We start from the raw sequence: 26,735 nt of genomic DNA, 5'->3' as shown, positions 1-26,735 counted from the left end.
CTAATAATTTAAAAACCCTATTTTTCAGAACGAGATGGAAACCACATGTGCTGGGCTGGGATGGGTGTGTTCTGGGTAGAGGTTGGGCCCGGCGGTGAGCGTGCCCACAGGGGCTGGGGCGACCTTGGGCTGCGGGCCACTCTGCTGCTTGCTTCTGAGTGCTGTCCCTTGTAACGGGACAGACTCTCAGGGGGGTTGCCCGTTTTTGAATAAGTGCTCATTCGGTACCGACGCGTCCAGTCGTCTTCGCCGATTGCCTGCTGGGAGTCTGGCCTGGACTCTGGAGGAATGCTGCTGAGCACGGGAGTGGGATGAGCCTCCGACTCCAGGTTGCATGGTGGCGAGGACACCTGTGCGTCCCCACACACACCTCTGGAGCTGCTCTGAGACAGTGCCGGGGCCCGGACAGCAATTTTACCCGCAGAGGAGCATGCTGCATCTCTTCCCTTCACAGGCACCTGGGGCCCTCACCTGGTCGTCGTGAGAAGCTGCAGCGTCCTCAAGTGGGAGCTCGAGTTGAAGCGTTGGTGTCCTGGGCTCAAAACCCTCTTATATGTTGGCAGCCCCAGAGAGCTCAAAGCGAAGAGACAGGTACTTCGGTTTAAACATGAAACAGACCCAGACAGAAAATCATCTGCGTGTCTGCAGGAGACAAATTTCAGAGTGTCCGGAGATGCTTAGTAGCGTAATTACTGTGAGGTACCAGGCCTTGAAGTTGTTCCTGGATTCGTAACCCCTTAAAAGCATCCGCTACAACTGACATACCTGTTGCTACCTGCAGGGGGCCACAGGTGCAGACGGCCTCATGTTCACTGCCCAGGAAGGGAGGGGATTCCCTTTCAGAACTAGAGCCCGCTCCCTTTAAACTCTAGGCCCATGGGCTCTCGAAGGCGTAAATGAGAAATTGGTGCCTCCTCATTCTGAATTAAAAATCTGTAAATTACTTCCCTGTATGTGCTTGAATACTGTAATGCGCAGTAAGCTTCTAGAACAAATTTGGACTGTTTTTCTTTTTTCCACCCATTGGTTTCATGTACTAGAGTCTACATCAAAGTGCGTTATACAGGGATCACAGTTGCTCGCCGAAGTAAAACGCTGGCTTATCGTCAGACCGCTGTGTTGAGTAGCATTTACAAAAGGGATACCTTGAGATAACCCTTCACTGTCGTTTTTCCTGTCTCTGGTTACTCATTTGTTTTTAAAAAGCTCATAATGCAGTCAGCTGCAGCGTAGGTTTTCACGTTTCCCGCCATCTGAGTTTTTCCCTTGCTCAGGTTGTAGCCTGTTAGAGCTAGTCCCACTTCCGAATGCTCTGCAATAGATTGTCCGTTTTCCAAAAACAGTTGTTCGCACCTCCAAAGCTGCCTCTTAGTTTGTCCACACAAGTGCTGTGGCTCCTGGAGGAAGAGGCGACAGAAATGGGTACTCAGCCCGTGTCTGTGCGGTGACAAGCAAGTTGCCAAGGAGAACGAGTGGGGTGCTTGTGGGTGGCGGGCAGGTTGGTCGGGGGTGATCTGTGGGCGAGGAGACGCTGAGGCCTTGTTCTGTGTGTGGCAGGGGTGGACCGAGCCCAACAGCTTCCACGTCTGCATCACGTCCTATAAGCAGCTCTTCCGGGGCCACGCGGCCTTCAGTCGTGTGCGGTGGCGGTGCCTGGTCATCGACGACATGCAGCGCGTGAAGGGCCTGACCGAGAGGCACTGGGAAGCTGTGTTCACCTTGCAGAGGTCTGATCCACACGCCGCTCTGCACGACTTGCGTTGTGTTGTGTTGACGTGAGGGGGCCTGTGTAGAAGGCTGGGGGGCTGCAGGCGTGCACGGAATTCTCTGTGAGCTGCAGAGTTCCCTCCTCCTCTCATAGCAGTCGTGCTGGGGACACGAGAGTGTTCATGTCAGCCATGCTTCGAGCCTGTGGGCGCGTGGTAGGCCCACCCCTCAGGATCGTCGTGGTCCCATTAAGTGTCTGCAGAGCAGGCGGCTCTGCCCCCGCTCTCGGCGTCTGGGCTCCCTGACGCTGTCCCTCTGTGCACAGCCAGCAGCGCCTGCTCCTGGTCGACGCGCCGCTGCACAACACTTTCTTGGAGCTGTGGACCATGGCGCACTTCCTCGTCCCCGGCATCTCCAGGCCCTACCTGCACTTGCCCCTGAAGGCCCCCAGCGACGAGAACCAAGACTACTACCACAAGGTGGTCATACGCTTGCACAGGGTATGTGTGGCCGCGAGGGCGGGCGTGGGAGCGGGTCGCCTGTGCGTGTGGCGCCATGGATGAGAAACAGCGCGTCGTGTTCCTCTTTCAGGTGACGCAGCCGTTTATCTTGAGGAGAACCAAGAGAGACGTGGAAAAGCAGCTGACGAAGAAGTACGAGCACGTGTTGAAGTGCCGCCTCTCCAACCGGCAGAAAGCCCTGTACGAGGACGTCATCCTGCAGCCCGGGTGAGTGGGGTCGCCGTGCCTTGTGTCCCCCTCCTCGGCTGCGGGGACCTGTGGGGGACATCTGCTTCTCTGGGCTCGTGCAACAGTTCCCTCCCTGGTCCCTTCCTGCTTCCGTGTGGCTAACCTGGGCGTGGCCGGCCCCCTGTGCCCACTCCCGGGCCTCGCCGCCTGTCTCGCAGGGCTTCGGTTTATGCTCGTGTGGGAGACGGCTGACGAGCAGCGCGTCGTTCCACACACAGGGCCCAGGGCTTCGGGCCTCAGGCCCACTGTGGCCAGCAGGAGGGCTGCACGCAGCAGTCTCAGCCCATGGGGGACGTTTCAGGACCCCCAGCGGGTGCCTGGGACTCCACACAGGCTTGAGCTCTGTGTGTACTATTTCTCCCTACACTGAACCTATGCGCTCTTCCACGACGTCACAGATGGAAGCCCGTTGTCACTGTAGATACTGGCAGCTCAGCAGATAGTCATTGTTCTTGTTCTTTCGAGGACTTTAACCTTTTCTCCTAATGGAAGGACTTTGTGGGCTCTCTTCGGCGTGTCCAAATTGCCAGCATCACTGCTCTTGCTCTTTGGGGCTGTTACGAAGAACAAACAGGGTGACTTGAACATATAAGCACAGAGCTATTAAGACAGCGGGTCTGATAACTGAGCCCGCTGCTCCGTGACTGACAGGCAGGGGGCGTCAACAGCGAGTGTGGGGCAGTGGGAGGTTTTGTCGTCCTCGAAGCAGCACACAATTTGAAACTTACATATCGTGTTTCTCGAATTCTCCAGTCATACTTTTGGATTATGGTCGGCCTCAGGTAACCAAAACCACGAGTAAGGGGGGGCTGCAGTATGTGGGGCGCAGGCAGCACCGTCAGAGCCCCAGAGCGACTGCGTGTGGTTCCTGCACGTGGACTCAATTTCAGGGCCCAGGAGCCCTTCCGTGATGATCTCATGGGACCCGTCTGGCTCTGTCCATCACACTCTTCATTTTACTGAGTTTCGAAGCGCTCAGTGATCATTCCTGCTCTGTGTCTTCTCATGGGAGGCTGGGAAGTCACACAGCTCTCACCAGCTTCACCACAATTTGATCTCTGCCTGAAAGGCCACTGACATCACCGATGCGCTCCCGCGTTTGTCGGGTGACACTGACGGCTCGCTGGCTTCCACGTTCTGCTCCTTGTGGGAAGGAACGTGGCAGCTGGGTGCATAGCCCTGAGGTGGCCGGTGCCCGTCATGGGGCGTAGGCGGTGTGCAGGTCTCTGTCCGAGAGGGAGGCGGAGTGAATGGCAGCCCTCCAGGACCAGCCCGGTGGCCTGGGCACAACCTCCGCTCTGTCTCCTCGTGTGAAACGAGACGCTGGGCGGCGAGGTTCCGTCGTGGTGTACGCAGACATGTCGGAGCACCGCCTGCACACGGGGAGCTTGCAGGGAGGGCCAGGCCCAAGCAATAGGGCTGCTTCACACGTTTTAGGACGACGTAGGTATGCGTTCTCGCTCACCGAGACGTGATTCCTCAGACGGCTCTTGACACGCTCGCTGCCTTGATGGCGCAGTCAGTTTATCACTTTAGTCGAGAACAGCTGCCATGACACCCCATGCCCTGACAGCGTTCGCAGTGACACCCGTGCCTCCTGAGCATTGGGGAAACCCTGCATGCATGAGCGGAAGTGCAGTGTTGGTAAAGCCTGTGTGTCAGGCAGTTTTTCTGTGAATCTCAACGTCACCTCGTGAACAGTAGGTTTCAGTGGCTAAACCCGTAGCTTACGCAGCTGTCAGCGCCAGTGCCGGGGGGCACAGGCCCTGGGCATCCTGGCACCGCCTGGCACAGAGCCAGCCACACTCAGATATCTGGGCTGTCGCTCTTTGTTGATTGTCAGGAGATGGGGCTGCTCTGCACTGAGGGGTGATGACATCATCCCGCTCGGTAGGTGCGGGACACTCAGAATGCCGGTGGCCCAGGCCCATGATCTGGGATCCACTGGGGACAATGGACCCTAGGCTGTCCTGTGGCGTTTGGTCTGATGGAGCCACAGGAGAGATACTCAGGTGTCCAGGCACCTCTTTTTCCCGGAGCCTGCTGGGCAGTGGGGAGACGGTGAATGTGCCCTTGCCTGACCCCCCACGTAGTCCCTGAAAACACCTTCTGGGTTGCTGTCAAGCCGTCCTCCTTGCCGGTGGCGTCGTGGTCCTGGGTCCTGGAGTGGGTTCCGCAGTGCACTCAGTCAGCATCTCCCCTTCCTCTGCTGTGACCGTGGTCCTTCCCACTTCTCAGGTGCCCTTGTCCCCTCCCTCCGTGTCTGGAGTCCTCCAGCCCGCTTCCTGGTTTCTGTGATGAGCCCTCCACCACACACACATTGGCTCAGAAGGCTGAGTCACGGGCCCTGTAGTCTCCTTTCTGAAGACGTCCAGTCCCCGCTCCAGCCCCCGCACACACACAGCCTGTCTTTGGTCGTCCTCCATGCTCCGCACAGCCGCCTGTGTGCTTAGCACCTCTCCCTTGTCTACACCTCACGCTGCGGCTTGTCCCATCATGTTGAGAACTCCCAATGGTGGAGCTCCGAGTGGACTGTGCCTCCGTGGCAGCTGGAGCTGTCTCTGAGCGCTGCAGGCAGCGTGGGCTGTCACAGAGGCCTCCCCAGGCCTGGTTCTCCCCCTGGCTTTTGCCTGAGCCACGGTGCCCCGTCGGCGCAGCTGCTTGGCTGCAAAGCTGTCTGTCCTTCATCAGCTTATGGTTCCTCTTCCCCTCGTTCTCCCGCCTCTGCTCCCAAGCCCGCAGACCCCCGGCCCCTCCCCGTTTTCCACACTTCTTCCTGCCTCGCCTGTTGAGCCCTCTCTTCTCTGGGTGACACTCCAGAGCACCTGGGCCACTGCCCTGCTCTTTGTGCAGCACAGGCCTGGACGCACCTGGTTTGTGTGTTAGCCCCGCTGATAGGATGCAGGCTAACAGTCCGGCACCCCACCCGTGGGGGCACAGGGACACTCTGTTCTGTGCATTCACCCTTGTATGTCACGCATCCTCTTCCTAGGTCAGGTGTCCTCGTCCTGAGCCCAGTGTGGTGGCACCGCGGCCTGGTGTGCCCAGTGCGGTGGGACGGAACCCCGCACGTCCGCCATCCAGACGTGCTCTTCCTCCCTGCTGGCGCTCTGGCTTCCTCCTGTGTCGTACGGGCAGTGATGGTCCAAGGGCGGTGACAGAGGGAGTTGGGACCTGAACGTGATGACGATTAGTCCAGCTCTATCTGGGGAGAACGCAGATCGCTGAGTCTCGGGGGTTAGCTGAGTGCTGGGGCAGCTGCCTGGCACGCACACTCACGCTCGTGTCTCCCCCACGCAGCACCCAGGAGGCGCTGAAGAGCGGGCACTTCGTGGACGTGCTGGGCATCCTCCTGAGGCTGCAGCGTATCTGCAACCACCCCGGCCTGGTGGAGCCGCGGCTCCCGGAGTCGTCGTATGCGGCAGGGCCGCTGCAGTACCGCTTGGCCTCCCTCATCCTGAAGGCACTCGACTCGGACTCTTGGAAGGTAAGTGGGGCCAGGTATCGGCCACTGTGGCCTGACTTTGGGTGGAGGCAAGCGACCCCGTGACATGCTTTCTCCTTGATACGGACCCGCTTCCGAATGGACCCGAAGGGGCACGTCGCCCAGCCTTGCACATCCCAGGGGCTGTGGGAAACCGCGCAGTTCAGCGCATGGGACAGAGCCAGGCCCAGGGTTATAGTGACACCCCTGAGGGTGCAGGAGGTGTCCCGGGCGAGTGCTGGCCACTGAGTTCCCTGCCGCACCCCCCACCCCGGTGCTGGCTCAGAGGCCCAGGGCCTGCGACCCACTTGTGTTCTGGGTGAGTGGGGACAGGCCAGGGATTCTGTGGTCTGAGCTTCCTCCCCACGAGGGAGGTGTGAGGAGTGGCCTGGGGAAGGTTGTGGTGGCTGACGGGCCAGAAGGTGAGCCGGCTGTCCGTGCGGGAGTCGGCCGGCCTGCTCCTCCTGCCCCTGTGGTCTCTGCTCACACAGGAACGTGTCTTTCAGCGAGTTGAACCGCAGTGGAGCCCTGAGCGGTGCTGGCGAACGGGCAGATGCCCTCAGGGCGCTAGAGGGGAGGCATGTTGTACATAGGTGGCCGCTCCATGTTGTGCTTTGTGTTCAGATGCGCATCCTCTAGAGGGTGCAGTTGATGGCATCTGCACGTTCACGGGGGTGCAGCCGTCACCCCTGCCGAGAGCATTCATTCACCAAAGGCGCCCCGTGCACGGCAGCTGTCACTCCCCCGCCTGTCCTAGCAGCCCCTCCGTCGGCTGTGCCCCGCGCTCTGGGCTCACACCGTCCACGTACGTGGAACCGTGCGGTGCGTGGGCTCTGTGTCTGTCCTTCACTCGCACACCGTTCCCAGAGCTCCCCGTCCTCAAGCACGGTCGCCTTCCTCTGGAGGCTGATTGGCGGCCCACGGCGTGTGTTCGTCAGTTAGTCACTTGGTAGACACATAGGTCGTTCTTACTCGTCAGCTGCTATAACTAATGCTGCTGCGGGCCCAGGCCCGGGCTCTGTGGGGGGAGGTCCAGCCCCCCGAGCACATGTCTGGGCCTGAGGTCAGGCTCGGTTTGACCTTTGAACTGCCAGGCTGTCTTTCGCAGCAGTGTACCTTTTCATTCCTACCCAGGTGAGGGCTGGGGCGTGTCGAGTGTGTGCGTCTTGTCCGCATCCCTGCTGACGCCTACCGTTCCCCACTTCTGATTCTCGCACCCTGTGGGTGAGGCCGCACTATCACTGCTTGAGTCTGAGAGAAGCCCAGTGGAGTGGCTCATGGGGTGGTCCTAAGCCGGTAGCTTGGGCGGTGCGTCCTCCTTGAGGAGTGGGCATCCCCTGGGCTCAGCTGTTAGACTGAGTGACATGCCACACGTCCGCCCCTGCCTGTACCAGTGCTCCGGGTCTGCTCCCCTGGATGGGGCCTAGCGTCCCCAACTGTCCACACTTCTCGTTCCTCCACTGAGGCTGGTCTTTCTCTGAGTGGGGTCTTCTCCATTCCCACTGCCACTTGGGGTGACCAGGTGCCATCATTCTTGTTTTAAAGATGGGGAAACCGAGGCACGCTGAGCCTGAGCGGTCAGAGTCAGGGTCAGGCCGCTTGGGGCCTGGTCCATCTGTTTGGGAATGTAGGTCGATCGTTGGTTAAGCGCTTGTGCTGCTGCCTCGTAGCTAATTTTCTTTTTTTTTTTTTCTGCCAGGAAACCGATCTTTCTATATTTGACCTTGTCGGTTTGGAAAATAAAATGACTCGCCATGAGGCGGAACTGCTGTTTAAGAAGAGGGTGACGCGGAGACTCATTGAGGAGCTGTCCTCTGCTCCGCCCCCTGCGGGCAGGCTGCCGGCTGTCAGGCTGAAGCCCAGCAGGTGCGTGGTGTGCAGTGTTGCCTCCTGCTCACCGTCCAGCTCTAGCTGTGTCCTCGCTGGTTGCGAATCGGCCCCTGGGCTGTGGAGTCTGGGTGACGTGTCCCTTACCCTGGTTGATGGTGCCCTGGCCCAACAGGGAAGCCTGGGCCAGGTTCGAGTTGCCCATGGGAACCTGGCCCCGGGCTGTGAAGAGGAAGGCCAGCCCTGTGTTTGGGTTCCCTGCTTCTCCTAAAAGTAGCTCATTTTAAACGGGTAGCAAGCTGTGGCCTCTCACCAGCCTGAGTGGTCTTTATCGTCTCTAAGAAGCATTGGGGTTTGGTAGGGGCCCACGTAGGGAGGAGGTTGGGGACGGGGCAGTCAGGTTGGATCGAACCTGGTGTGCGGGATGGTGGCACGGTCATGGCCAGGAGTCTGTGCAGGGTGCCCCATGGGCGGCGTTGGGGCCCTGTATGTGGGCAGAGGGCTGCACGCCACCTGGAATGAGGGTCTGCCATTGCCGCACAGCTGACAGGGCAGACTGTGAGCCACGACAACCCAGTGGTCCAGGATAGGCCAGGTGCGGCTGTTGGAAACACGCAGGCTCCTACTCTGAGGTTCAAGGTGAGACAGAAACAACATATTGCAGAGAGAAAGGGGTCAGCTCTGTGAACTGTCAGGCATTCCTGTCTTTTCTTGGTGTGAATTTTTTGGGGACTCGAGACTGACCACCTCGCCTTGTCTGCCTGGCTTGTGCTTGTAGGGCCTGCGGCCCCCTGTTAAATACACAGACGGGCCACAGCGCAGCTGTCCCGCGGGCCTGCCTTTCTGCTCCTCTGCTGTTGCGTCGCACAGGGGCTCTCGGGATGCAGACTCCCTGCCGTTGCGCTGTGATAGACGCGGCGCGGCAGCCGTGCGGTGGCCTGTTCGGGTTCAGGCTCTGTTGTCCGTGAGGTGCCCTTTCACCTGTGACCTGTGCTGCTTTGGGCACTTGACCTTTCACCCACTTCGCTTTTATCCTAAGCAGCAGGAGCGTGGACTTTGTGTTGGATGGCTTTTTCCTCATTCTCGTTGGTAGAAACTTAGCAGTTAAAATCACAGTCAGCCCTGTGTCACCCCAGCGTGGGGGTAGAGGTTCTACTTCTCTGTCCTGGGTGTTGTGCGCACCTCCCCCAGGACCCATGGTGAAGTTCCCAACAGCGCGTTTAGAAGTCTCCTCTCTCTGTACACGGCCCCGCAGGTGGGGGTCCCTCGCTGTTCTCGGGTCCTGTATCCTGCACCTTGGTGATGCTGGGTCTTCTTGCCCGCACGTGGGCTTCTAGGTTGTTTCAGCCAGTGCAATACGGCCAGAAGCCCGAGGGTCGCACTGTGGCTTTTCCCAGCGCACACCCGCCCCGGACAGCGACCTCTGCCGCGGCCACGGCCACGCCACAGGGCCACGTTCGGGGACGGCCACCGATCGCCACGTTCTCTGCAAACCCGGATGCCAAAGGTATGCTTCACGTGGTGGTGTGCGGCGTCACGGAGGGCCTTTGGGGAAGAAGTCCCTCGCGTTCCCCTTGCTCCTCTGGACGTGCGTGGGGCCTGCGCACTGCTCCGCCAAGGGAAGCACACGCCGCGCCCCCACGAGTTTGAGGCTTTACTCCCATAAGCTGCATTTCCCTGGACAAGACACTGCACTCCAGTGTCCAGTGTCCAGTGGTCCAGTGGGGTTGCTGCTGGTGCAGCGGTGCGGATGCACCTTGGGGACACGCACTCGTGGGGCGAGACACGTTCACAGTGCCAAAGCTTTTGAGGAGGCTGCTCCTGTCGTGTTTGTGACCTCGCTTCAGCGTGCCCCGCCCATCACTGGAGAAGGGCGGGCTAAATGGCAGGAAGGCGCTGAAGGTGGTGCCCCAGCCCTGACTGGCGGCTCCTCGGGCTGCGTCCATGGCGGTCTTGGAACATCCAGAGCCACTTTGCTGCCGGAGTGCCTCGTGCAGCTGGAGTGCGGGCCCCGTCTGCCCCTGTGTGTGGTCAGGGCTGGGCCTCGCTGGCGCTCGAGGTCCGGCAGGCTGACTTCTAACCCCCGATTACTCCGGAAGGTACTGCCAACATGCTGATTAGTCCCGCGCTGGTGGTTAACCGTGGATGAAGCCCGCATTTCTCCCGCTCTGTAGAGCGCGTTGGCGTCCACCATGCCTCTTTTAGAACAGGCTTCTCGATTGAGAGACCGTATGAAATGTTTGTTGTGTTTCTTTAAAATTCGGGTTGAAGATACTGCACTTTACTGAGAACCGCTAACAGCTCTGCACAAACCAACCTTATCGATTGCAGCGGCAGCAGCCCCGTTTCAGACCTCTCAGGCTCCCACCGGTGCTCCGAGACCCCAGGCCGCCTCGACCTTCAGCACAGCACCTAGCCCAGCCCATCCTGCGAAACTGCGGGCTCAGACCGCTGCCCCGGGCCCGCCCCAGCCCCAGCCCCAGGCCCCCTCGCACCCGGCCGGGCAGAGTGCGCTGCCGCAGGGGCTGGTGCTCACCTCGCAGGCCCAGGCGCGCCTGCCGAGTAAGTGGCCTCACCTCCCCTGGGGGGTTCCGCCACCTCGTTAGCCCAGGACTCGTGTTCAGGTCGGCGGTATGTGAGCCTCGCTGTCCCTTCCCTGTCTCCCTGATGCGTGCCTGGGCTGCCTTTGCCACGCTGTCCTTTCTGGCCCTAAGTCCACCGCCGGCGTCTCCTCTCCGGGGCCGGCATCCAGGGCTCGGTCCTTCCTCTATCCTTTCTCCCACCCCGGGCATCAGCTCTGCTTTCCTTCCTCCCACGTGCAGACCACAGCACCTCTCTTTAGTGTCGGCCAAGCTCTGGGTCGTCAGTACTGGGGGTCAGCGTGAGAGGCAGATGGTGGCAAACTGAAAGGCAGTCACTGCCTTGCCAGCGCGGGGAACTAGCACTCTGTCCGAGAACATGACTTCGATTTAGTCTCTTGCTATTATGAGATTTAAATCTGGGATGAGTTTTTGTTTACCTGAGATGTTTTGTAGTAATTCAGTGACTAAAACATCACAATCGTGTTAAACTTTTAGTAGAATTTTTCATTGTGACCAGTGCGATGAGCCTGTTTCCAAATCTCACGTGTACCCTGTTCGTTCTGCTGTGGCCAGAACCCTTCCCGCAACCACCACGGGCTGCACTGTGTCTCAGGCGCCACCTCAGGCAGTGTCCGTTGCTTCAGCAGGCTGTGTTGAGGCCTTTATGGAAAGGTCGGGGAGGGGCTGGCGTCATGAGGAGTGGCCCACTGCAGCCAGCTCTCACTGCCAAGCCCCTTCCATCTCCGCAGGCGGAGTCTCCCCCACGCCCCAGCTGCCTGAGGAAGGAAAGCACTGGTCTCTGTTGCATTCTTCTTTGCCTGGGATGGGCCTTTTGTGGGTTGTGCTTGGGGAGCAGAGAGCCGGCCAGGCGGCCCCTCACTCTGACCGCCTCCCCTCTCGTGGGCCACGGGGGCCAGCGGGAGACTTGGCTCTGCACAGCTCTCTGCACCTCCTCTTCTCATTTTCTGCCTTCTTCCCGTTTCTGTGCACAAGGCATCTTTGGGTATCTTTCTGGTCTCTTGCTAACTATTCTCTTTTTATAGTATCACTAATAATTTCTGCATGGATTTCCTTGGGAAGAACATTTAGACTCAAATATCAACCATCGGGTAAAACACCGCCAGCCCTGTCCAATCACAGCCTGGAGGCAGTGCCTTTCTGGGTTAGGTGCACGTGACTGTCAGTTATGTTTTCAAAAAAATATATTAAGCAATGCTAAGTTTCGTGTATCTTAACAGTAAACATTACAGATCAGATCTTGCGATCTAGTTCAAATCCATGTGAAACTTCCTATCTTAGAGTTACATTAGTGTGATGTATTTAGGTTCTTAAATACATTCCCAACTTTTGAAAAGTTTCAGGTATAATTGAAGCTAGTTATCTGTTCTCTTATGTCTGTAGTGAAGTATCTTATTTACTTCTGTGGGCTAAACACGTACTTTTTCACATTTTGGAAGATCTCTGAAAGTTGAGGTTGATACAAGAGTTTCAGAGTATATCGCAAATAGGTTTTTATTTTTGATATTTGCTACTTACTGATTGGAGAGAAAAGAAAACTATTCCTTGATAATTTGGTTAATTATGCTAATATTTGATATCTAAAGTCTCTACCAGTTATAATTAGATAAGGTAACCATTAAAATCTGATCTTAACTTTTTCTGTTTTCTATTAAAATAGTTATTTTCTGAAAGTGTTAGAAAGCATTGCCTAATCAATGTTTTTTATGACACCAGTTCACTTCACACGGTCTTTCTATGTGACAGATGGTCGTCAGTATAGCAGTCACACACGTACCTCAAAAGTTTACATTTCCTCTTCCTCTGCATTTCCGCAGGTGGGGAGGTAGTCAAAATAGCCCAGCTGGCTTCCCTCGCGGGGCCGCCAAGTCGAGTGGCCCAGCCAGAGACCCCTGTGACGCTGCAGTTCCAAGGGAACAAATTCACCTTGTCCCACAGCCAGCTCCGGCAGCTCACGGCCGGCCAGCCCCTGCAGCTGCAAGGTAAAAAGCAGCTCACTGACGGTCCCATTGAATAACGTAGCCCTCGGCACTCTGCAGGAGGAGACGCCAGGCATCTGGCCACCGCCTCCCCTCGCAGCTGTGCCTGTCAGCACGGGTGCCTCCCCTGGGAGCGGCTCCGTGAGTCTGCTCCTCCCGTGTTTGGAGGATGGAGAGATAAGGTATGCATCACCGGGCTGCCCAGTCCTCAACACGTACTCAGTAGATGGTAGTCATTTTTAAAATCTGCCCTTTGATAAAAGTTCTCCATTTTTAAAATCAAAATAGAAACACTTGCTACTTTCTGATTTTACTGTAAGGTGAATTATCGTAAAAACGCCAAAGGACCAGCAGTTTATGGAAAAGTGTCTTCCATGTGCAGCTGTCAGTTTCCACTCCAGACCTGAGCCTCCCAGGTGTCTGGGCGAGAGTGACGTGTTTACAGAGTAACTGCTTTTTGAAGATGAGGGATGCCATTTGAGTGGCATGTTAGAGTTGGTCCTGAAGGACCCCGTGGCAGCGGTTGTGTCTCTTCCATCCCTGTCAGCTGTAGGTTAGGGTCCAGGATCGTGCCAGCAGCAGCCTCTGCGGGACGTCTCGTTTGTGGCTCTTGTCAGGATGAAAGGTCGCGGGAGGTCACGCAGCCTGCACCGTTGCGTGCGAGTCCGCGCCGCTTCAGTTGCCGAGCAGAGGGGCGAGGCCGTCGGGCAGCCCTGGGGGTGTCCCGTAGCGACGTGAGGTTGACATGGCAGCTACTCAAACAGCACGAGCCAGAGCGGTGGGCTAGAAACACGCTTTTAGATAGTTCCTCATCTACTCTCGCGGGTCACCTGGGTGCTGGGACCTCCCACCCGTGGCTGCCTACTGTGCTGCCCGAAATCAGAGATTTCTAGGGATAGGTGAGCGTTTTCTTAACGTTAAGCAAAATTCATTGTGAATGTAAACTTTTCATTTTTCTCCAAGTAACTAACTTTGTGCTGCCACGTCGGAGTAAATCTGGTTTGGGATACTTGGTCGTGACTTGTTGGTTTCTCGTACTTTCGGGAGTGAGTGTGACCTGGAGGTAAAGCCTCGTGGCAGTGACTGACACCTCCCCGGCACATGTGATTGCAGGCAGCGTGCTCCAGATTGTGTCCGCCCCCGGGCAGTCCTACCTGCGCCCCCCGGGCCCCGTGGTGATGCAGACTGTGTCTCCGGCGGGTGCCCTGAGCGCCCTGGGAAGCAAGCCCCCGGCCAGCGGCCCCGGGCCCGCCCCTGCGGCCCCAGCAGGTAGAGTGCTCTGAGCAGGAAGAAGCGTCTTCCTGACTCTGCTTCTGAGGTAACTGAAGACGCTCGCGGTTTCTGATGTGGTGCCTCAGAACCTGAAGGTCCCGCTCGTGGCCGGCTCTGCTCTCCGCAGACCGGCCGTTCTCAGCTTGCTTTATTTTCTTTTCCTTTCGCTCTCAAGAATTATTGGTTGGCTATCACTGGTCTCCACTCACCTTAGAATTTTGTTTGATGCTAGAACTTCCCGAGACAGGTCACAGAACTGAGCCTATGCTGTCCCTCTCCCGTCCCGCACCAGGGTTCCGCTCTCCCCGGATGGGCCTGTTCCAGTCACTTCTACCCTCCCCTTCGCTCCCCTAGCCAGGGTCCCTTGGTCCTCAGAGACCTCCGTGAGCAGTGCCCTGTGCGTACGTCTGTCAGGACAAGCAGCATGGCCTTGGCTGACAGGAGCAGGCGTGTGGGACTTTTGGGTCGCTCTGCTGACTCCTGGCCTGTGGGCAGGCAGGGTTGATGTTGATGAGGGGCCGGGCCCCAGGTGACTCCCTGCACCAGCGTGATGGCTGTGAGGGTGGCCGCGGGCCTGGGGTGCTTGTGGGTACTCACCAAAGGGAAGAGGTGGACTGTGACACTCAGCTCAGAGTGTGGCCAGAGAGCCGAGCGCTTCGCGGGCAGTCTGAACGGTTTCAGTTTGCACCTAGCGCGTTCCAGCGCCGCACCAGCAGGAGGTGGCGCCTGCAGAGGGCGTGCAGGTGGGCCGGGGCTGCGGGGTGGCCACAGCTGTTTCCGACTCTCCATTTTAATTTGCAGTTGGTGTGCCTGGCCGAGTGGCAGCTGGTCCCCTGGCTGTGGGAGAATCTGGAATGGCTTCCAAACCGGCCTCTCCTGTTGGAGGGCCGACCCAGGTATGGTGCACCGCAGCCCAACGCCACGTGCGCCGTGGACACACCTCCCCACACGGGGTTGTCTCAGAAGCTGCAGGCCACCTGGGCTGCTTGTGACGTCTGACAGCTTCTGTGAGGCGTTGTCAGTCATGCCTTTAAAAACACTTCATCTGATTTGTAGAATTTTTGTTTCGAAAACGCTTTTCTAATAAGAAATTAAGCTGGGCTTTATGATTGCAAACATCCCTTTCACGTTTTAAAATATTTCTATCCATCTTCGGGCGTTAGAAATGCTCACCGTCTCAGGAAGCGTGTCGCGTTGTCAGGGAAAAGCATATCATTTCCTCTGCTTCTCTTCTGCCAGTTTCCTGCAGAGCAGGCCCTGCACGTCTGGTGCACTCTGTGCAGATCCCCATGCGAGGGACCCCCCCTCCCCCGCAGGGCTGGGGGACACCAGTTGCTGTCCTCTTGTCTCTCGGTGCCCTTTTCCATCTCTGTTTTCGATGCAGGAGGAAAAGACCCGGCTCTTGAAAGAGCGGCTGGACCAGATTTATTCTGTCAACGAACGACGCTGCTCCCGTGCCCCCGTCTATGGCAGAGACTTGCTGGGCATCTGTGCCCTGGCTGGCACGGGGCGGGCACCATGGCTCGGGGTCCCAGACAGCGGGCACGGGGAGGGGGCCGGGCCCACGAGTCGCTACACACTGCCCGCAAAAAGTCAGAAAGACCTGATTTTGACGCTGACCCAACGTCAAGAATCCCTCCAGGATGTCATCGACAGGTGAGGTGGTTTCACGGCCCTGAAACTCCTCAGTGCTCTACCTGTTTATCTCTTCCTTCCCCCAAGCATTGACCTTTTTGCTGTCCCCATAGTTTTGTCTTTTTTAGGATGTTATATAGTTAGTGTCATGCAGTATATAGTCTCATCAGATTGGCATCTGTTATTTGGTAATATACATTTGCGTTTCCTTCATGTTTTCTTCTGTGGTTCGATGGCTCATTTCTCTTTGGCACTGAAAATAATGTTCCCTTGTCTGGATGGACCCCAGTTTATCAGTCACCTACGGAAGGACATCTCGGTGTTTCCAAGTTTGGCGATTATTAATAAAGCTGCTGTAAATATCCGTGTGCAGGCCTTTGTAGAGACTAGTTTTCGGCTCCCTCGGGGAAATACCACAGAGTGTGATCACTAGATCATGTGGTGAGAGTGTGTTTAGTTCTGTAAGAAACCGCCATGGCATCTTCCAGAGGCGCCACACCGTGTGCATCTTCACCAGCGGTGAGTGAGTACCCTTCTACCCCGTGTCCCCACTGGCCCGTGGTGGCGCCAGCGTCTGGACCACAGCTCTTCTTATAGGTGTGCTGAGGGTGGAAGGTCTCGTCGTTTTGACATGCATCTCCCTAGTGACACATGACGCGTGGTCTTTCCGTGTGCTTATTTGTCATCTGTATGTCATCTTTGGTGTCTCTTCAGCTCTTTGGTCTGTTTTTTAATTAGGTGGTTTTATTATTTGGAGAGTTCCTTTTACATGCTGGATAATGATCCCTTCTCAGGTATGTCTTTTGCAAGTGTTTTCTCCCAGTCAGTGGTTTGTCTTGACAGCGTCCTTCACAGAGCAGAAGCTTTTAATTTTAACGCGGTCCAGCTTTTCAGCCCTTTCTGTCATGGATCGTGTGTCTGGTGTCGTGTCTCAAAAGCCACCGCCACACCCAGGGCATTTAGGTTTTCTCGTACGTTGCTTTCTAGGAGTATTTTTGTCGTGCATTTTAAACTTAGGCTGGTGACCCATTTGAGTTAATCTCTGTGAAGGGTATAAGGTCTATGTCTAGAGTCACGTTTTTGTACGTGGATGTCCCTTTGCTGAAGAACCGTCTGTCTTTGATGATTTTTGCTCCTTTGTCAAAGGTCATTTGACTAATTATGCGGACCCGTTTCTGAGCTCCCGGCTCTGTGCCCTTGATCTGTTTGTCCTTTCGACCCCGCACTGTCTCGTTTATTGTAGCATTGGAGTCCGTTGAAGTCGGGCAGTGTCAGCCCTCCGACTTTGATCTTCTTCAGAACTGGGTTAGATGTTCCAGTCATTCGCTTCTTCATACACACTTCAGAGTCGGCTTGTCGACATCCACAGAATGACACGCTGGGCTTTTGATCGGGGTCATGCTGGGGTTCTGCAGGTCAGGCTGGGAAGAGCTGACCTCTTCACGATGCTGAGCCTCTCTGTCCATGAACAGTCCTTTGATTTTGTTCCTCGGCTTTTTGGTCTGTGTGCAGTTGGTCACACATCAGGGAAACGCAGCTCAAGCCGACCTCCCGGGGAAGGGTGTTTCTGGATGTCACGCTGGCTGCAGTGGCTCATCTGTCTCGTCATTTGCCACCCTCTGCAGCCCCTTTCCTCCGAGTCCAGCTGGCGGCACAGAGGCTCTAGCAGCTCTGGTGTCACACTGCCCCCCGGACTGTCCAGGAGACAGAGAGCTGGGCCCCAGAACCCCCACCGCGAACCTCACCCCCACACGGCATGGGCCTCTGCGCTGGCCTGCAGTGTGTGGGTGCCCTTGCTGGTCCTTCGACCTTGAACGGCCCACACTGGCCAGAGCTGTTGGGCCCCTCTCCCTGGTCGCTCTGACAGAGTCTGGGCCAGCAGCCTCGTCCCCTGTGGTGATTAGAATCAGGCACCCCGGCTTCCCTGGTGACTCTGACTGTCAGAGGGTCCTGCTGTCTCCCTTCTCGAGTCGTCGGTGTCTGAGACAGAGGTGCTGCCTGATGGAGATGCCGAGGGCACCACGTGTGACGACTGTGCTTTCTGCTTCTCAGGGTGGTGTGCGTGATTCCTGCCGTGGTGGCCGCGCCTCCATCCTTGTCAGTGGCGAGGCCGCCCTCCCTCTACAGCCACCGGATGCGGGTCCTCAGGCACCGCCTGCGCGAGCACACAGCGCCCTATGCCCAGCAGCTGCGGCAGGCGACAGCCCTGCACTCACTGCGCTTCCCTGAGCTGAGGCTGGTCCAGCTGGACTCAGGTACGAGGGGCTCACACGTGTTGTCCGCGTGACCCCCACTGCTGGGGGCTGTGGGGCACTCGGCATTGTTCCTCTCCTAGGGAAGTTGGAGGCCTTGGCGATCCTCCTGCAGAAGCTGAAGTCAGAAGGGCGTCGAGTGCTGATCCTGTCCCAGATGGTGCTGATGTTAGACATCTTGGAGGTGTTCTTGAACTTCCACCATCTCACCTACACGAGGATCGACGAGAACGCCAGCGGCGAGCAGCGGCAGGTAGGAAAGCAGTTGTTCACCTCGGCCACCAGCTGTGTGAGCTCGGTGTTCTTGTGACCCTTGCAGACGAAGGGGAATGCCTGATGTCATGGGCTTCGGTGAGTCTTAAGCTCCATCCAGTCGGCTAGATGTTGCAGTGTCACAACTGGGAACATGGAGCCACTACAGGACAAGATTGATTTCCTTCAGGAGATAGTGGGGTGGAAAGGCGAGAACTGTCCAGACTAATTTACTGTTAAAGAAATGCAAATTTAAAGCCCTGTGCCTGTTTTTGTGGGTCAGTTTGGCTAAGGGTATCTGGATCAGATGCAGCAGCATCTCACACACCACTGCTAGCAGGCAAGCTGGGACAGCTTTCTGGAAGGCAGTCATGGTTTTTGGGTTGTGAACCTCGGAAGTGGACGTGTGCTTGGCCCAGTAGTTCTTTATGCGGGCCGACTCCTTCCAGATTTCCCTGCAGAAGGGCTGGTCACGCCTCCCAGTCGGGGCCGGGGCCCAGGCCCGGCGGTAGAGGACGGCAGACAAGATGTGTGTGTGCCGGAGGGCTGGGCGGCGCCGGGACGTACACCATCCACGGCATCTCGCGACAGGTTGGGCAGCATGGTGGAATGTTCCCGCCTGCAGAAAGTGAGCTGCTGGCCTGTTGGTCGTGTGGCCCACGTCATGGTACACAGCACACGCAGGACCGCACGCAGTGCACACAGGCCAAGGGGCCCGGAAGGAGGCACACTGCTGTCCGTGGACAGGTTTCCCTGGTGGTGACATAACAAATCGTATGTGGGACTTGTCGAAAGAAGACATCGTTCATCTAGCGTATTCCATTTGGGTGCTGAGTTATTTGCAGAAGAGACGGTTCGGGTGAGGCCATGTCGGCTCCTGACCCTGTGTGGGTGGAGGGGCTTCTCTTTGGGTTGGGTCCTGCTCCCTCAGCCTTACCCCAGGGCCTTTTTGCTATAAAGTGCCCTGCCATTGCCTGGGGGTACATGAAAAAGCACAGATCCCTCCCCAGGAATACGCTGTTTTCTTGTGGGGCCTACAAATTGAGCTGACAGCACTTGTCACACAGAATCTGACGTTTCTTTTTGGTGAGTGATGACTCGTGTGATTTAAACATGTGTAAAGGTGTTTGTGACCAGTAAGTGGGAGGATGCATGCGCACAAAAGATCCGGGATGAGATGCTGAACTCTGATGTGCTGTGAGTGTGGAAACAGCACAGCGTCTGCTTACAGAACAGAGCTTGGCCAGTGAGCATCGGAACGTCTCAAAGGCTTCCCGGCGTTCGCCAGGGATCCTCACTCGAGGGTTTTATCTCGTCGTAGGAGCTGGTGAGGAGTTTCAACAGAGACAGGCGGGTTTTCTGTGCCATTCTCTCCACTCACAGCCGCGCTCCAGGCGTGAGCCTGGTGGAGGCAGACGCGGTGGTGTTCTACGACAACGACCTGAACCCCGTGCTGGACGCCCAGGCCCAGGAGTGGTGCGACAGGATCGGGAGGCGCCGGGACGTGCACATATACAGGTGAGGTCCGCATAGCACACCACAGTGCCCTGGAAGTTTCTACCAAGCTTGGTTTATTTTTCCTTCACGCCAACTGACAGTCTTGCTCTTTGTTCTTTCTTTAGTGGTACCATTTGGTTGAGATACAGTGTAGTTTGCTTGGAACTACAGTTGTCATGTTGCTCAGCTGTAACCAGCCGTTCTCCCAGTGTGCGTTATTCTAGAGTGCCAGAGCCTTAAAAGCATGACTTAAATCTCAGGCCGTTCTGCTTACCGTCAAATGTAAATGATCTGTTAATGAATTGGCCATGGAAAGAACTTAAATCCTAGAACTGGCCAAACATATGTAATCGAGGAAAACGGAGAAGACTCTACTCTGTTTCTAAACCGGAAGTGTTTAACGGCAGGGACGTAGTGGTCTGCATTCCGTTGCTTATTATCTTGTGCCCCTTCTCGTGGAATTCTACCACTTTTGTGGCTGGTTGGTAGTCCCTGGCATGAAGTCTCCCAGGTGGCGGCTGGCCCGGGACAAACCCTGGCCCGCGCTCGTAACTGCTCGCTGTTTCCATCAGGACGCGCTCATCCCAATGCTGTACCTATGTAGCTTTGTTGTTACTTTTCCGTTATAGATGTGTTACTTGTTCATTTAAAAAACCAAGAAAGTATATAGGAAAAAAGTGAGTGTACCGCACAGTTAACAGTGACGTTTTCTTGCACGTCTTTCTACACGTTTCCTAGTTTTTTAGGTGGCTCCTGCCATCAGTCTTATTTTGTAATCTCCCCATTTTAAGCAGTGTATTTTGAGTGTATTTCTATGCCAAGGAATCTAAATTAGATCCATCACTTATATTAAATGAATAGCGTTGCGCCGTGTAGCCCCTCCTCGTCGCTGGCCCTTCAGCAGTTACTGGGTAGAAATGGACAATACTTCATTCTCAGGAGCCATCTGACCACGCTGGGGAGTGAGTGATCTTAGCGGTGGAGGCGCAAGGTGTGTGAGACGGGCGTAAAACGGTAGGGGGGAGTGCATACGAGACGTCGTGAGTGGAAGGGTGTGCCATGTTCTTGGGCAGGAACACCCAGTTCATAAAAACGTGGAGTTTCCACAGCGTGACATCACAATTCCAAATACTTTAGTGGAAACCGTATTTATGGTGTGGGTGCATGTCCATGCACAGCTGCGCAGTTGGTGAGATAGTTTCTGAGGTGTAGTGGAGTGAAAGGTGCCCGGGAGTGGCAGAACGATGCAGGGATGCCGTGGTGCTGCCCGTGCCCTAGGACCGCTCCAAGCGCTGGGGCTGCGTCACAGCGCTTTGGATCGGGGACAGATGAGCGGTGCTGTGAGCAGAGCGCCCAGCCCGGGGCGAGCATGGCGAGGCAAGCTGTGGTCTAACTGGAGCACCTGTCTGGGGCATGTGAGAGAACAGTAAGGGCACACCGGCTGGCAGCACCAGGGCAGGGAACCCAGGCCGTGGGGTGTCTCACCATTCTGAAAGCATTTCGGCAAGGTCTTGCCGTACAAACTGCACATGCCCTTGGCCCCAGCGTTACCCTGCCCGGGAGTCTGCCCACAGGTCAGAGTGGTGACTGCAGCGTGTTCAGGAGGCGTGAAGCAGGACCTGGGGGCGCCCATTCCTGGGCATCGAGCAGCCACCAGAAACCTGGGTCCATTTGGGGTCGAGGTAGTGTGCAGATGAGCATGCAGCGGAGCAGGCGGTGCCGCTCGCCTGTGTGAGTGCGCGCCAGGTTATCTATCGCCTTGGAGACGGCACTCCAGATGCTCCTGGAGGCCGGCGGGGGAAGACGGCAGGGCAGGCAGACAGGCTGCGTGGGGGCCTTCCCGGGCCAGCCCTGCTGCGCGGCAGGCAGGGACGTGGCGGGACTGATGGGAGGGGGTGGTGGACGCCTGCGTGCTGAGCATTGCGGCTCGTGCTTCGGAAGCCCGCAAGGGCCGTGTTCTCTCCGGCGGTCTGCGCTGGGCCGCTCACGGTGTCCCTGTGGTCCAGATGACTTATCTGTCACTGCGTGTACGTGTGTGCTTTGTTTGTAGGCTTGTGAGCGGCAATTCCATTGAAGAGAAATTGTTGAAAAATGGGACCAAAGACTTGATCCGAGAAGTGGCTGCACAGGGAAATGACTACTCCATGGCGTTCCTGACGCAGGTACCGTGTCTGCAGGGTCCACGGGGAGGGCTGCCGCATGGGGCCGGACACAGGCACCCGTAAGGCACGTGGTGAGGGGGCACCTGCCAGATTTCCAGCCACGCGTTCTCAAGCTCATTCGGGCACAGATCCCTTCCTTCCTTCCTTCCTTCCTTCCTTCCTTCCTTCCTTCCTTCCCGGAGAGTGACACGCATTTCTCTTCAGCGGACCATCCAGGAGCTTTTTGAGGTGTACTCACCCATGGATGACGCCGGCTTCCCCGTCAAAGCTGAGGAGTTCGTTGTCCTTTCCCAGGAACCTTCTGTCACAGAAACCATCGCACCCAAAATCGCACGGCCTTTCATAGAGGTGAGGGCGCGCGGAGCCGACCCCATAGGTATGGCCACAGAGCTGTCTGCCCAGCCCAACGCCTCTGCTCTCGCTGGCCTGGGCTCCTCGGGGTCCTCCTGCATGAGGCCACGCTGCGCCGGCCCCCTGGGAAGCTTCAGGGTGCACGTGCCCGCCCTCCTCGTTTTCATGGCACTGGGGTACCCCAGGGAGAAGGGCTTGCCGCGCCGCTTTCATTTTTAGAAGTGGACTGTCCGGTTCTGATAGAGAAGCCATCAGTGCACGTGGTAAAAGTTTCGAGAATTTATAATGAGAAGCCAACCTCTCACGCACCCTCACAGCCACCGTCTGGGGCCTTCGTGTGTCGTGTCCCTCACAGAAATGTCTCTCAGTTCTGTGTCAGGAGGGACAGGGGCCTACCCTGTTCTCTTAGCAATCGGTGCCATATGCACGAGGTTGGAAAAGGGCCTCCAGCATGCGAGGACAGTGGGGAGAACAGATTCTCTCCCGGGGTGACCGTCCAACCCCTGCTAAACCCGTCGCGGGTTCCCAGAGGAAGGACGTGCACCAGGGTGTGCGTGTGCGTGCCAGGTGTGGGCGGGCTGCACACTGCTGACCCTTCTCGGTGCTCCTTGGAGATGCAGCATGTCGGCACGTAGGTGCTGCTTTGTGTTCTTCAGAGCAGCGTGGCGTCTTGACACTGGGATTCTCAGACGTGTTGTTTGAAGGTGTTAGTTACTGTGTCAGGCACTGTCCTAGGCAATGGGGACATACTATTGAAAAGAGAAAGGAATCTCATTCTCTGTGAAGCTTGTGCTGTAGGGAGGAAAGAGACAAGTCAGCAGGTGAGGACACCAGGTCGTGTCCTCACCATGTGATATGCAGTGCCGAGCAGCGGGGCTGGGGGCTGACTGGGTGACGGAGATGAGGCTGGCTGGACGTGTTCATTAGAATGATCATCTGGTGCCATGTTGAGACCAGATTGGGAACCAGTCCAGAGGCCAGTAGCGGTAACACGGCTGGCTGCAGTGTAGTCGTGTGTAGACTTGTGTAGACAGAGGGGAGCGGGGAGGCTGGAAGGACTTTGGATGGTGGAGTCGATGGGCTGTGTGGACAAGGGTGAGGGTCAGGGTGGCCCCTCCGTCCCACACCCCGGGCGCGGGCGTAGCCGTGGCCTTCTGGCAGAGGGCTGTGTGTCGTGGGGTCTGTGCGTGGAGGGCAGGCGGGGCTGTGCAGGAGCGCCCGTCAGGCCTGCGCCCCAGCTGCCCCATGGGGAGCCCGGAGCCAGCGGCCCGGAAGCACCCGCCCTCCCACCGGGGCCTCCAGCACTGCCTCTGACTGTGTGCAGCCCTGGGACTCGGCAGGACGCCTCGTGTCCTGTGCAGTGGTGCTCGTGCTCCTCGCCACACGACACTTGCCGGTGGACGGTGTTTTGAGTGGGGCTTCTGTGATTGCTTCCACCTGTCTTTTGGTAGAGACGCGGCGCCTTTCTGATGGCCGTGGTTTGGGGTGAAGTCCCTGCACGTCAGCACGCGTGACAGGGACAGATGCTGCCAACAGTTTCCTGAGGTGGCCGTGCTACCTGCCATCCTGCTGGCAGTGCAGGAGTGGTGCAGTGGCTGCACGCTGTCCCGGAGCCATGGCGCGGCCAGTGGCCTCGTGCTGGGCCCCCGGTTTGGTCTGTGCACTGCTGTAGGCGCACGGGTCTGCGCGCCTGCCGTGGCCGTGGGCAGGCGGGGCGTGTTCCGAAGCGTCTGCTCACACCTCTGCTCTGCCTTCTTAGTCAGGCCGTCAGTCTCAGCGACTTGGTGGGTTCCTGACGTGTTCTGGATACGAGGCCTTGTTGGGCTCAGTTGGAATCTTCCCCCAGTCGGGTTTGCCTTCTCGATGCTTCCCTTGAGCAGAAATCCTTGGTCCTAATGCCGTTCAGCTGCCGGTCTGTATCCTGCACAGGGCGCTCGTTCCGTGTGAGGGCTGCTGCACGCCCCAAGGTCAGCGTGCTGGGCGCTCCGTTTCTTCCGGACGTTTGCGTTTCTGTCTTCACGTTTGGGGCATGTCTGAAACGATTCCTCACGTGCTGTGAGGCAGGGCTGTATTTTCAGACTTTGCAGATTGTGCCAGATTACCTTGAGAAGAGGGTGTGCCAGGTGTTCGTTGACACTCTCTAACCACGTCTCTACATCTGCCACATCCATCAGGTGTGTGCTCCCGGCTGTTGGGACAGGCGCACAGTGGCGTGTCTGTCTCCTTTGACTTGCACTTTCTGAACTGTGATGATGCTGCTTGCATGTCTGTCGTCACCTGTGCCCCGTCTTCCATGGACCCGTTTTTGGCTGCTTTGATGTTGGGCGATTCACCTCCACTGGTGTGTGGACAGCTCTTCTGCTGGTTCAGGCCCTGTGGCTGTTAATGGGTGTCGCCGTGAGATTAGGCACCCATCTTGCTCTGCTCAGAGTTTCGTTGTGTGTGTCCACATGCCTGCCCACGGTGCCTCCCCCCCACTAGCGTGGCGATGACTGCCTCACATTCATCTCCTGTCCCCTCGGCGCCGTGGCCCCATGTGGGCAGGGCTCTGAGGGATGGACGTGGCACCTGGGGCGCTGTGTGCAGCGGAGCCTCTTTCAGCTTTGCATAGCTTGGCCCTTTCTCAGAACCCTTTGGTTTAAAACCTAAAAACACACCAGCGCAGTATTGTCTCAACCCGTGACCCCTTCAGGCCCTGAAGAGCATCGAGTACCTGGAGGAGGACGCGCAGAAGCCCACGGAGGAGGCTGTGCCCGGGTCCCCGGACTCGGGCGGCTCCGGGCGGGACGAGGCGCCCTCGCAGTTGGAGGAGTTGGCTGACTTTATGGGACAGGTCTGGGCATTTTCGCGTTTCTGCCTTAATTTAGTGTTTTTCTTTACAGCTAAATATTCTTAAATTTTGACCCTTTTGCAAAATATTTACTGTTTATTTTAGCTAAGAATAAACACTCTTTTGAGTCTGGTGTCAGTAGAGTGTTGTAAGGAATTAAACGACCTTGTTAACTTGCTGTTGACCATATTGAAAAAAACATATTTTTGAAACAGCTTACACCAATTGAAAAATACGCTTTGAATTACCTGGAATTTTTCCATACTTCCATCGATCACGAAAAAGAGAGAAGTAGTGAGGTAAGAGCTGAACTTCTTATCCGGACACATGAGAATCTCACGTTCTTCAGTGTTCTGTTTGTTTGAAGTCAGTGCCACTCGCCTCAAATCACGGTAATAGAAGGCGATCCAGCAGTGCAGAAGCTACCTGACAGTGATGTCTCGGATACCCCGAGGTTTATGCAGGGGTCCCCATCCCCCGGGCTGTGGACTGGTACTAGTCCATGGCCTGTTAGGGACCAGGCCACATAGCAGGAGGTGAGTGGCGGGCGAGCGAGCGAAGCTTCATCTGTATTCACAGCCTCTCCCCAGTGCCGGCATCGCAGCCTCAGCTCCACCTCAGGTCCTCAGGCATTAGATTCTCATAGGCACACTGGTCCCTGGTGCCACAAAGGTCGGGGACCGCTGGTTTAATGTGTTTTGAAGCCGCATAGGGGTTGATGTGAGCACTGTGTTGGGAACACAGGGACATTCTGGAGATGAGTAATCACAGCTAGGAAGGGGACTTGTGACAGAAGCAGATGTTCCCTTATTTGAGCACGACCAGTGCTCAAGGCGAGAGGGGAGGGGACAGGCCAGTGGGAGCCCGGGGTGGGACGGTGCCAGGAGTGTACTGTCCGAGCCTGTGGTCTCCCAGCAGGACACCGTGCTGACTGCGGTGACGGCCTGGGAGGCCCAGAACCTGCGGGTGCTGCGAGAGGCAGAGGCCAGGGCGCTGCGGGAGCAGGAGCAGGAGCAGCTGCTCACCTACACCAGGGAGGACGCCTACAATGCGGTACGTGGCCAGGGCCACGCGTTTCCCCCGCGCAAGCCCCGCGCGTTGCGACAGCTGCGCCGGGTTCCGGAAGACCCGTTTCACGATTTTCGGTTACATGTTGGCTTTTCCCCCAGTGGCACTGCCAGCTGTGATTCCAGGGCATCGTCAGTCTTACACTCAGTGAGGGCTGTCACCCTTATTTCGAGAAGTTGTGAAAGTATGTCACGTGTGGCTTGAATGACGAAACAGATTCACATTGAGAAATTTCCCCTTTCCCGTAGGAATACATCTACGAAGGTGCCGACGGGCAGACCGAAGTCATGCCGGTGAGCGCTTCATCCCCTCTGTCTGGGGCTGGCTCCCTCCCGTGAGGCAGACCACTCACTCACGGGCTCCCCTTCTCCACGCAGCTCTGGACCCCGCCCACGCCCCCGCAGGACGACAGCGATGTCTATGTCGACCCAGTTGTGTGTCTCACCTATGAGGCCACGCCAATCCCCGAGTCTAAGCTGCCGCCCGTGTACGTGAGGAGGGAGCGCAGGCGACACAAGACAGATCCCTCAGGTGCTCACCCGCCAGCCACGCCCCCACGTCACCGGCTTTGTTCCCGTGAGCAGGGAGGGGCCTTTCCACTGCAGCCCTGGCTGGCACTAAAGCAGGAGTAGGCTTTAACCAGGCGCCTCGGAGACAGGCCTCTGGGTCGGCGCTCCCCCCCTCGGGGGACGCTGGGCTCTGGGGCCACTGTGCTGAGCCGCCTCTCTGTTCAGCTGCGGGCAGGAAGAAGAAGCAGCGGCATGGGGAGGTGGTCGTGCCCCCGCGGTCACTGTTTGACCGCGCCACCCCGGGCCTGTTGAAGATGCGGCGGGAGGGGAAGGAGCAGAAGAAGAACATGCTGCTGAAGCAGCAGACGCAGTTCGCCAAGCCCCTGCCAACGTTCGCCAAGCCGGCCACCGAATCGGGCCCCGACAACCCCGAGTGGCTGGTCAGCGAGGACTGGGCGCTGCTGCAGGTGAGCACGCGGGCTCCTGCCGGCAGGGTGTGCATCCTGCAGGCTGTCTTCCCCCACGCGACATCGCTGTCATTCCGACCGCCGTGGAGGCAGG

General features: G+C 57.2%; 1 protein-coding gene and 1 non-coding gene across 2 annotated transcripts in view; both read left to right on the top strand.

Moving 5' to 3' along the window:
* The window catches only part of EP400 (E1A binding protein p400), an 84,458-nt gene that overhangs the window by 37,857 nt on the left and 19,866 nt on the right, over positions 1 to 26,735 (top strand). Inside the window, exons 14-36 of the mRNA XM_039879483.1 lie at positions 389 to 591; positions 1,558 to 1,727; positions 2,033 to 2,207; positions 2,299 to 2,435; positions 5,757 to 5,943; positions 7,640 to 7,806; positions 9,105 to 9,274; positions 10,099 to 10,329; positions 12,185 to 12,349; positions 13,460 to 13,615; positions 14,420 to 14,514; positions 15,003 to 15,274; positions 17,306 to 17,508; positions 17,589 to 17,758; positions 19,079 to 19,275; positions 21,305 to 21,416; positions 21,621 to 21,764; positions 24,460 to 24,600; positions 24,813 to 24,896; positions 25,516 to 25,650; positions 25,914 to 25,958; positions 26,043 to 26,196; positions 26,400 to 26,641. Coding sequence (XP_039735417.1) covers positions 389 to 591; positions 1,558 to 1,727; positions 2,033 to 2,207; positions 2,299 to 2,435; positions 5,757 to 5,943; positions 7,640 to 7,806; positions 9,105 to 9,274; positions 10,099 to 10,329; positions 12,185 to 12,349; positions 13,460 to 13,615; positions 14,420 to 14,514; positions 15,003 to 15,274; positions 17,306 to 17,508; positions 17,589 to 17,758; positions 19,079 to 19,275; positions 21,305 to 21,416; positions 21,621 to 21,764; positions 24,460 to 24,600; positions 24,813 to 24,896; positions 25,516 to 25,650; positions 25,914 to 25,958; positions 26,043 to 26,196; positions 26,400 to 26,641 — 3,755 coding nt within the window. The remainder of the gene's footprint in view (positions 1 to 388; positions 592 to 1,557; positions 1,728 to 2,032; positions 2,208 to 2,298; positions 2,436 to 5,756; positions 5,944 to 7,639; positions 7,807 to 9,104; positions 9,275 to 10,098; positions 10,330 to 12,184; positions 12,350 to 13,459; positions 13,616 to 14,419; positions 14,515 to 15,002; positions 15,275 to 17,305; positions 17,509 to 17,588; positions 17,759 to 19,078; positions 19,276 to 21,304; positions 21,417 to 21,620; positions 21,765 to 24,459; positions 24,601 to 24,812; positions 24,897 to 25,515; positions 25,651 to 25,913; positions 25,959 to 26,042; positions 26,197 to 26,399; positions 26,642 to 26,735) is intronic.
* On the top strand, positions 18,680 to 18,811 carry LOC120616143 (small nucleolar RNA SNORA49). Its single transcript, XR_005656498.1, has one exon. It is a non-coding gene; the product is annotated as a small nucleolar RNA SNORA49 (small nucleolar RNA).

Source organism: Pteropus medius, unplaced genomic scaffold (genome assembly GCF_902729225.1).
Source record: "Pteropus medius unplaced genomic scaffold, Ma_sr-lr_union100, whole genome shotgun sequence".
Lineage (NCBI taxonomy): Eukaryota > Metazoa > Chordata > Mammalia > Chiroptera > Pteropodidae > Pteropus > Pteropus medius.
The sequence above is the reverse complement of the archived record's forward strand: the minus strand, read 5'-3'. Positions and strand labels throughout refer to the sequence as shown.